Source organism: Haliaeetus albicilla, chromosome 12 (genome assembly GCF_947461875.1).
Source record: "Haliaeetus albicilla chromosome 12, bHalAlb1.1, whole genome shotgun sequence".
In the NCBI taxonomy this organism is placed as follows: Eukaryota; Metazoa; Chordata; class Aves; order Accipitriformes; family Accipitridae; genus Haliaeetus; species Haliaeetus albicilla.
Genome location: NC_091494.1, coordinates 12,252,268 through 12,263,123, shown reverse-complemented (window position 1 = coordinate 12,263,123; position 10,856 = coordinate 12,252,268). Strand labels below are relative to the sequence as shown.

The 10,856-nt window shown below is 44.6% G+C and overlaps 1 protein-coding gene across 2 annotated transcripts in view; it reads left to right on the top strand.

The window, feature by feature from the left end:
* The first annotated feature begins 1,389 nt into the window (after positions 1-1,389).
* CHRFAM7A (CHRNA7 (exons 5-10) and FAM7A (exons A-E) fusion) overlaps positions 1,390-10,856 on the top strand; it is a 45,962-nt gene continuing 36,495 nt past the window's right edge. For both annotated transcript variants that reach the window (XR_011327054.1, XM_069798093.1), the window contains exons 1-2: positions 1,390-1,921; positions 3,128-3,267. Coding sequence is in view for 1 of the 2 variants with exons in the window: in XM_069798093.1 (XP_069654194.1) it covers positions 1,867-1,921; positions 3,128-3,267 (195 nt within the window). In the remaining variant the exon portion in view is untranslated. The remainder of the gene's footprint in view (positions 1,922-3,127; positions 3,268-10,856) is intronic.

Sequence of the window (10,856 nt, the reverse complement as noted above, 5' to 3'; positions counted from 1 at the left end):
GCTGGTCCAAAAAGGTCAAGATCTCACAGAAAAAAAAATACCACCATGAAACAAAAAAGGGAAATAATAAAGTCAAGCTAGATGGATTGTTAAAAAAAAAAAAAAACAACCGAGAACTTTGACAGTGTATGCCCCTGTATCAGCTATGGCTTGGCTTTTGGGGAGTTACCATTGCCACTGGCTGATTTCCACTACCCCTTGGTAAAGCTGTTCGGCATGTTGGCTCATTTGAAAAGGGGAATGTTTCAGTCCCCCTGTATGTTATGGCTGAAACACATGATGCATCAATGTGCTGGGCTACTCGGGTTGCCCCCAGTTTCGTCTGGTCCTGTGCTCAACATTTAAAAATATTTTAAAAGTGGCTACATAAATTAGGTCAGCGCTTCAGCCAAGACAAATTACCTGGATTTTTAAAGTTGAGAATTAACATGGACTAATAAACTGCTGTTTGTTGGGTTATTTGAAAAACAAGCATTTAGTCACTCCTTGCAAATGAGGACACTCTTCAATACCATTCTCCTTTAAATGGAGCTAAGACATACACTTAATGCAGCAATTGGATTTGAAGTGGAGGGATTTGGACTGAAAGAAATAACCCATGCCTGGCTAGCACAAAGACATGCTTAAAGTTGCGAATGGGAACCCGGCAATGAACAAAATGCGTTGAATCTTCTAAGCCCGCTTTCCAACTGTGCTGCATTACACCTACACCGGGCAGGAGCTCAGGCACCATTTTACTGTCGTGTGTTTGTTGAGCACGAAACACAACGCCCCTCAGCCACGGTTGGTTTTCCCATGCCTAGACAAAAACATCCAGCACCTGAGCCCCCAGCCCCGCATCTCTGCTGGGGATTTAACAGCCACGTGTGCAACAACACCATTTTGCCCATCTCCCTCCTCCTCCCCAAAACGTGCCCGAAGCCAGATTCCCGGCTAAGGCCAGCAGGGACTGGCCCTGCCCTGGACCCCCACCCTGGCTGCCTTCCCCTCCCGCTGCCCGGCTCGCCCCAGGCAGCGGCTATCGCTGCCCTGGGGGCTAGTTCGTGCCTTCCACGGCGGCAGCCGCTGCCGACGGCAAATGAAGGACCGAGCGCCCGGGCCGAGGAGGGGAGGGGAGCCGGGAGGGCAGCTCCGAGGCCCTCAGGGACCTGACGCCCTCCGGCTTTTCGGCTGGCGCGGGCAGGGCGTCCCGCCGCCGCACCCGGGCACGCCGGCTGCCCTGCGGGGGAGCTGGGCGGGCGGGCAGGGCTGCCTCCCGGCCCCGCCCGGAGCAGCCTTCGCTCTTCGCGACTCCGTCGGGCGGGGAGGGAAGGAGGGCCGGCACCCCGCGGCCCGCCGCAGCCCAGGCTGCCGCGGGGGGGGGGGGGGGCGCCATCTGGCAGGGCTCGGGGACAGGCCCGGCGGGAGCGGGGAGGGCCGCGGGCGGGCGCGGCTGCCCAGCAGGGGAGGGGGCTGCCCCCGCTCCCGTCTCTATAACGCCGGTGCCGCTCGGCCCAGCGCGCCGCGTCGCCCCGGCTGCCGTAGGCGCCTGCGAGCGGCTCCGCTCCCTCCCCTCCGGCCCGGGGACGCTCCAGGATTAGGGAAGGGAGGGGAAATCCATCAGGCGGAGAGGCAGGGCGCGGAGGCGGGCCGTCGGCACTCCTCCTCGCCGCCGCCTCAGCCGGCGGCGCCGTAGGGCGAGCTCCGGTGCGGGCGCAGGAAGGGGCCGAGCGGCCGGAGGTCCCCGCGGGGCGCCGGCGGCTCCCAGCGGCCCGGATCCGCGGCTCGGCCCGCGCCGCAGCCCTGCTCGGGGCCGGCGGCGGGGCTCGGCGGCGGGAGAAGCGGCTGCTGCTGTCGCCCCCCCCTCGCCGCGCTGGGTCTCCCGGAATGGGCCTCCAGGAGCTGGCGGTGTGGCTGCTGGCGGCGGCGGGTCTTGTGCGCGGTGAGTGAGCGCCGTGCTCCCGCGGGCTGCCGGCTCCGGGCAGCGCCGGTTCCGCGGGCAGCCGCCGGGAGCCGGGGGGGGGGGGGGGTGCGGCAGGGGCGGGCGGGAGGGCAGGGACAGCTGCCCTGGATCCTCCACGGCCCCTCGCCGTCCCCTTCAGCCCTCTGCCCGCGTCTTGCCGCTGCGGCTGGGGGCTGTCCTCTGTCCCGGGCCGCTCTGTGGGCTTGCCAGCGCTGGGAGCTGCTGGGAAGGGACGTGGGAGGTGGACGGAGCAGTGGGGATGGGGGAGCAAACTCCGTCAAGGCACTTAAACGGTGGCTGCTTCAGGGCAGAGACGGTGGCGCTTATTTTTTTGGGGGGGGGGGGAGGGGAGTTAAGGACTAGAAAATAGGGAAGAGGAAAGTCCATCTGGAGTGGGGACAGGGACGGCCGGCATCCAGAGGACCTGTTCCTACCCTGGCCCAGATTTCCTTTCCTTCTGCAACTGCCTCTGCCCCGGTCTACTCTGCTCCATTCGTGTGGACCTGCTCCCTCTCCCTCCACAGGAAAACGGCAGAATAAAGACCCTCCCTGGATTTGAGGTGTAAAAAAGACAGAAATCCCTGAATATTGTCACGTATATTAATGTAGTGCCTATCGTCTCTGCCAGGAACCCTGTACCCCCACTTTATTCATAGCTCTGTGAACAGAGAACAAAGCAGAGACCACTTCCCCCAAAGAGTTCTCAATCTGAAGCCGTCTGAGAGCAGGATTCAGCCTAACCTGTGGCCATTTTTCTCCCATTGTCTTGCTGATGCCCTCTGTCGTATCTGTGTTCTGCTTTTCTGGTTATAGCTATGCCAGGACAGGTGTCAAAACACAGGTGGTGTATTTCCTCCTCATCACTTCTTGCTGCTGGACCGAAGGGTGCCTATGCTGACAAAGCATCATTAGCATTTAGAATTTATCACTCCTGGCCAGCCAAGAAATTATCAAAGAGGGAATCCCCCTTCCAGGCTGGGATGAAAAGAAAGAGTGATCTATTTGTGGTAAGATTTTGTTGTAGTAGCTACTGAACTATATGAATTACAGTGGCATTTTTTCTGGGAATGCAGCAGGTAAAATAATAGATACATAATATCTGATAGCAGGAAAAGAACATACGTCCTAGCTTTACTTTCTGATATAGAATCCTAATTAATTATCTATTTATTCCTGTGCTCAAAGAGACCCTGCAAGGAGAGTTCCAGAGGAAGCTTTACAAGGAGCTGCTGAAAAATTACAACCCTCTGGAGCGACCAGTTGCAAATGATTCCCAGCCGCTCACTGTCCATTTCACTCTCAGCCTCATGCAGATCATGGACGTGGTGAGTCTATAACCTTCTAGGAAACTGGTTCTTTAAAAGGGTGGATTTTTCCTTCCTAGAATGGAGATTTGTGATAGCGAAGGAAGACTGCAAGATATTGGAAAGCACAAATAATTCCAGACACAATGTCAAATTTTGACTGCCTTTTTAAAGAAGTAAACTTAAAAGTAAAGTTTGCCTCTTCCTCAGATCTCTTGTCAGTATTTCCCAAACTTCTTAGTATGAAATATTTAAAGTGAAGCTCAAGCTGCATACTTTGAATCCTTAACTGTACTTAGAACCAACAAGAAGTGTAGTCTGGTAGGGGGGATATGCAAAACTAAAGCTGTTGATTTCTGGTGGTGCCTAAAGAGCATCTTATTTTTGGAGATGGGGGGAGGGGGGAAGGAAGGGGGTCTCCTGGCCAAAATCCAAGTTATATTATTTAGATAAGATTGTTACATTCTATATGCTTGAATTTTAGCTGCTCTATTTGCAACCACAGTTGTTTGCTATATCAGTAGATACTCCCATGCAGTCCTTGGCAGGCTTGTAAAATGCACTGTAGGATCTTTTGGGTTCAAATACGAGTAATTCAAGCTTCACTCTGTCACAGTGGCACAGAGATCAAACTCTACATATAAGTGGATTTACAGTATTCATTTTTACTGAATTCAGCTAGCTATAGCCACTAGTAAAGAAGTTAATTACTTAAAATTAGTACTTAACCTCAAAATGCCATTATCTTTCCTTCAGATGCTTGAAGTTTGAGACACAACAAAATAAAAAAAAAAAAGAAAGATGGGATTATTCTTGACAAGTGGCTTGCTTTCTGTTCTCTTACAAGCTGTCGATTGCCAAAATCCAGACACTGTTCATTTACTATCTGAAGGTCAGCACGCACACACAGAGAACTCTGCAGGTTTAACTGCTCATAGTTTCTATGCCGGTTTTTGCAAGTTTTAGTTTTATTAGACCTAAGGTGAAAACTAGGATGTGTATTTCCAGTGTGATACTTAGTATTTGTTAAAGTGAGAGTAGGCAGTCATAGTCAGTGAACTGTTTTCAGTGTCAGCGCCACTAAAGCCAACAGGCAAAATATGTCAGTTCTATCCTTGTCTACAGCAGTTGAGTTTTAATATGTGTGATATCAACGAGCAGAACAGAAGCTATATGGAGTCATAAATTCTTTGAATGATGGTGAGGGAAGAATATGTGTTATGCAGAGTGCAACAATTTCAAATGGTGCTGGCAGGTTGAACTCGATGCAGACTTTGGCTGTACTGCACGGCCACCTGAGAGCTAGGAGAGGACAGCCAGGTATTAGACCAAAACCTTGATGTGAGATAAAAGCCTGTACCAGTGGGCTGATACAGCAGATGACAGTAACATCCCACTAACTGTATGTGGGCGTGCTTTTGTTATTAATGATGTTTATTATGGGTGGGCTTAAGAGATTTTGAAAAAAGGGGATCTCCTTGCGCTGAACAAGAGACAATCAGAGACAACAGAAGAAGCGTAATAGTGAGGAACAACACAAAAGGAATAAATGATACTGTGTTACTAAGGGATGTATTAATTTCATGATTCATCTTCTAACTGGATTCCTTTAGAATGTGTCAAGGTAACACAAAGAGGCATTCAAAGGGCAGTGGGAGTCATGAGGACAGGGCAGGTCAGAGGAAAGTAAGAGGCTGAAGTGAAGGGAACGAAGGGCCGCATGGGACAGCAGTGCTTCAAAGGGCTGAATGCCTGAAGGTCCCCATCTGGGTTACTGCTGCAGTTATTCTCGCTGGCTCAAACCTTCATGGGTCTCTTGCCATGTACAGCAGGGAATGTGGAGGAGGGCAGAAACAACCACTCGGTTCACGTGGCCCCGTATCATCTGTGTGATGGAGCTTTGGTCTAGCTCCTCTTTCCAGTGTATCAGGCCCCTTAGTGGCTTCTGCAGCAGCTCCTACTGGCTGGAGTCTTCAGTTGTAGCTCTACGTTCTCTGTATTTCTGGTTTTAGGTATATTTTTGTCTTTGATAGTAATAGGCCAATATGTCCAGGAAAGCTTAGCCAGTCTGTTCAAGGCCTGTTCAAACTGAGCACCCGGGCAAAACTCCACATTTTAACGTATCTCTGCAGAGCTCGGTATAATACATCGTGCCTCAACTGAATCTTAAACCAGGCTTCAATAAAACCGCTTCCCAACCATCGACTTAGTTTACACTAGGCCACCTTCTGTAGCTCCCTTTTGGGAAATGATCTCCTGCTGCAGTATGTGCCTTCTCACAGCTACTGGAGGAGCTTTTGCTTTGGTACAGGACAGTACAGTCCCCTTCAAAGGATTTTTGTACAACTCTTTTTGTACAACTGTGTGTTCAGGAAACATTTCTCTAGTGCTTTATTTTGATAACCAGGATAAAAACCCTGATGCTGTAGGGTTTTTGTTGTTTGGTTGGTTTTGTTACTGTTAACATTACACTACATACAATTCATTTCAGAATTATTTCAGAACAGGAGCGCTCGAAAAAGCACTTTGATCCAAAATAAAACAGGGCTCTGAACAGACCAGTTTTTCCCCCAGCTTTCAGAAACTGCAGTTCTGGTGTCATTCTATATAGACACATTTGGCCTGAATATGTTAGGCTAACATGCTTTCAAGTATTAACCACCCTGGGTTTGTTGTATGGCCAAACCCTCCTAGCGATGACACAGCTTACAGAAGCCTTCTTTATGTCATCAAAACCGTTTCCTGAATAGAATAAGCTGAATGCAGATGGGACTTTTTTCCTTCTTACATTGCATCTACACTGTAAAGGTTTCCTTTGCATTTCTACGAGTTAATACTGGGGCTGTCTCTTCCCCACACTCCCAACATGGCTATAACCATGGCCTTGACTACTGTATGAACAGTTGGCTGTTGGAGACACAAATGGCTAAAGGCCAGCACGCAGTCAACTTCACAGAATTAATTTCTTCTGGAGTTGTCAAGTTTAATTAAAAACCATACAAACTGAAGGGCAAATATCCACAGATCACTCGCCAGTCTGGGTATAGTCAATGACTGGCAGTCTTGGCTAATATGATTCAAAAGGGAGTTTTTGATCCTATGTGCCTTTCAAAAACAACCCTGCAAAATCAGTAAGAAGCCATAGTTTTTGTACTGGCAGTTTAGTTACAGCTCATTCTGCTTGCTATAAAACTGACTGCATTTCTTTCTCAGAAATCTGGGATTGACAGGCAAAGAAAGAAACCAACCATGAAGTAAATTAAGCTTCACACTATAAAACAAATGAGTTTTCTTCATTGTCAACAAGAAGCAAATGCTGGTGGGAATGACAGCTACTTGCAATAACAATTACTGGTTTAACAAGCTAGAAACAAAACATGTCACCATCATGCTTTCCTCGAGTTTATATATTCACTTTAATGGCTTCTCGGCTGATACCAGCTGTACTGGGAGTTAGACCTATCCAGAGCAGATCCATGAAATCCCTGCCAGAACAGATTGAGCCAGGCTGGACCCTGGCTGCTGCTATTCCTTACTTGAAGTCTCTTCCATTCCACTCTGACTTTGCTGATAGGAGAGGGGGGCCAATATATGAAACCTTTTCCAAATACAGTGGATGTTTCCTACCTTACATTTTTAGTTTAGGTTAACCCTTTCCTTCTAAAACTAGCAATTATTTCTACCCTATGCTTGCAGATGTGTTTTTTTTTTCATTGGTATTGCATATTAATATGCATGCTAGCATCAGGACTACATAATGAGGGACCTGTAAGTGCTGATTGCCTGAATTTAGTTTAGTTCACAAGGAAATAGAGTTAATGAACTGCCTAGTGAGAATGCAAGACAGCATAGTAAATTATACAAAGTGTTGCTAAATGGGAAGCGAAACAGTGGCAGCATGAGAAAAATGCAGGTTAGGGACACATGAATGAAGAGGAGAGCTAGGAAACTGGGGGAGTGCTTAGAGAAGAGGGAATGTATGGTAGACCTGAAAGACAGCAAAGGAGTTTGGAAGAAAGGTAGAATTTAGGTGGAAGAGGATGGGGGGCAAAATGGAAAGAAGGAGGTTTGAAAGGAGCGGGCTTAAAAAAAGCTTCTGTGTCAAGTTAATAAGAACTTTAACAAGAGAGAGATCCTAGGTATCTTTCAGTTTGCTTTATTCCTGTATTCCTTAATAGAAAAAAACACTGCTCTTAAACCTTTGCAAACATCTTGTAATTATATCATCCTGAAGTGAAAACAAAGTGGAAACAGCTAACTGGCCAGAAGTGCTCTTCAAGGACATTTGAGTTATTAGAATATCAGAAGATGGAATAAGAGGTTTCTTTTGCTTTTCATAATTATTTGTTTCAATTTTCTTGAAATGAGAAATGCCAAGCAATTTGACGAAAGAAGTGAAAAATAACCTACTTCCTCTCTGATTTGCTGAAATCTTGTTTCAAAACGCCTTACAGGAAAGCAATGTATGTTGAACAAAGCCTGATAATAAACATCTCTTTGGATCTGAATCAAAGAATGTTTGGAAGTATCTGACTTAAGAAAACTAAGCAAAATTTAAGAATAAGCACAGAAAGAAAATCTTAAACACTAAGGGTATCTGCATACCTTAGTGGCAGGAGAGGAAGAAGGGTTAATTGATGGTCATAGTTGATCAAGGTCATAGCTTCAGTACAATGTCAAAAAAATAAGGAACATGATGTAGAGAAGCTAATTTTTCTCTACATCTCACCTCATGGATATCCCATTACCTGAACAAAAAGCTAGTCTTTGGCCTCTGCCTGTCTAGTATTTCAGTGTTGGCATGGAGTATGAACCTAACTTACGCTTAGGAAGAACTTCCAGCATATGCATTTTTGAGAAGCAGATTCTTGAAATACACTGATGTAATTTCCACACTGGATAAAATTACAGCCACCACTTTTTTAAACACTAATGGAGGCAAATACCTTCTAACATCCTTATTTTTTCTTGTAACATCCATCCCAATAATAGCATCAGAGGAGAATATTCAGCCACTACCTATTGCTTTAGAATGAACACTAGGAACAGACACAGCAGCAGTGCTGTTCCTACTCTGCTACATCTCATGCAGAATAGTGAATGGCATAGAAAAACAAATACAGTGATCACGAAGGTATGAATTTTGTGCCTAGCCTGACATTTTTACAATAGACATATTTGTATCTACTGTAAGTTAACACAATTAAAAGAAACGTATCTGAGGGAATTCCATCCCTAAAAATCAGAATATGAAACCTTAGAAATTTATGCAAAATGATCATACATTTACGCTGAAAATGACTGCTTAGAAACACAGACATGAAGAACTGGAATACATTGATATATACAGTGATAGTTCAATCTCAATTTTTACTGCTATCTAAACGAGTAGAAGAATCCTACAGTCTTATTTTAGTTTGGAAGGGGCCTCCAGAGGTCATCTAGTCCACCCCCCTGCTCCAGATATGTCTAAATAGATCACGTTACCCAGGACTGCGTCCAGTCAAGTACTGAACACTTCCACAGAGAGAGATTCCACAACCTCCCTGGGCAACTTGTTTCAGTATTCAACTATCATCATGGTAGACTTCTTTTCCTAACATCTAAGCAGAACTTCCCATGTTCCAACTTGGGAACAAAACTAAAAAACACTTCTAGAAAAATGATGCACCTTTCCTTCTTCAACAAAATTGGGTACGCAGCATGAAGATATTTTTGGCAGTGTACCAGATTTCTTGATTATCTGCAGCAAGTTATATATTTTGACTTTAATAAAGCCTTTCTGAATAATGTTCTTAGCAGAAAACTAGAGAATAAGGCCTTGGTAAACCCACATGGCAGAACTGGTTAGAAAATCTTAAGAGTAGTTGACAATGGCTCACTTTCAAAATGGTGAGATTTAGTTACGTGGGGAGATTCCCCAGGAACCTATATTGAGTCAGTGTTTTAATTTCATTTCACCTGGAAGATAGAATAAGTAATATTTTTATTACATTTGCAGATGACATAAGTTTGGGAGGAGTTCAGAGAATACTGAGGGCAAAATTAGAATTTAATGTTATCTTGTTGTAAAAGTAGAGTAAAAGGACTGGTTTGACCAATTTGATGCATGTTTTTTTCAAAGCCTAAATTATGTGAAATTTTGAGTACTATATTTTAAGAAATATTTGCATGTACTGGAAATAATCCATCCGCTGGAGGCTTTGGTTGTATTGAATGAGTTTAATCTGATGCCTAAGTGCTTTCTTAACTGGAACCAAAGACATGTCAGTACTGCCTCTGTATGAGGGCAGATATTTGTATTATTTTCATCATTCCATCAACTATTGTAGTCACAGTCCAGACTCTCCCTGTACTAGATCATATGTAAACACAGCTGAAAAGATCATCTTTGTTCCAAAACATTTACAAACTCATTATATAATAGACTAGATTCTTTGAACATCAGAATCATTCATATCATAACTGTTGAAGCATACAAGACAGTGTTAAATACAACTTTATCATAAAAATGCTAAACTTAAGACTAGGAGAATTATTGCATTGGGATCAGACCAATGGTTTTCTGATATTAATTTTCATTAATATGCTCTCTTAGCTTTTCCTAAGGAATTTCAGCAATTTTACTCTGCAGCTGTTGAAAACATTACTGTGTTCTGTGGCTTTCTGGTTTGAATCTAGAATTTATACCAACTTTCTATGTGGAACTCGGGGCACCATTTTGTGAGTGTCCTAAGCTGATCTCAGCACTCTGCTGCTGAAAGAGATGATCCCACTAACTTCTGGCCTCATTTTCCTACCCCTTTGGCTTGCGCCAGTGCCTCTGGGACTGAGCAGTTAGCTGTGTCAATTTTTTGAGTAGTCAGTTTTCTAGATGACCTGTACTTACTTTGGATTTAGATTAGCTTAAACTGCTCACAAACCTCTACCCGTGATTCTTCTTCACTTAAAATCTGTCATATATTTAGCAAAAAACCAAGCTAGTTCCATCTCTATCTGAGCCAAGTTGCTAAACTTGGGAGAATGCTGGATCAATACTATCTTAGCTTGTGACTTCTGTAGCAAGACTTATGGTAACATTTTGGTGGGTATGAATCTGTCCATTTTGGTCAACTCTGATCATAATTTATTTTTTTTTACTAGCAGAAGAATCAACACAATAATTTATTTAAGAAAGTTGAATTTAGTTATTTATCTGCATAAATATTCAAGTTCTTACTTATGTTGCATAACACCATTTAGTCAGGAATCTTTCATGGCTCCTCCAGACATTTACTAGCTAATTAAATCATTTACTACACAACAGTTTTCGCTTCTTTTCCAGTTTCTCCTGTTTCTTTTTTTACTTTCTAGTTAGGGAAAAGAAATGTGCTGAATAGTTGTTTGTATGTAGTGAGCAGCAGCAGAATCTCAAGAGAAATCCTGTTCCTTTAGGCTGTTCAATTCACTTGTGCAGACCAAAGGAAAAATGAAAGCATGCAAACTTTCTTATGTTTATCTGAACGCAGTCAAAGTTTGCTCATCCTACATTGCCCTTGGTTACTTGTACGACTTAGATTTATATATTCAAGGGCTTTCATCCTTGTTTCATTTTCCACAGTGTAAGTGAT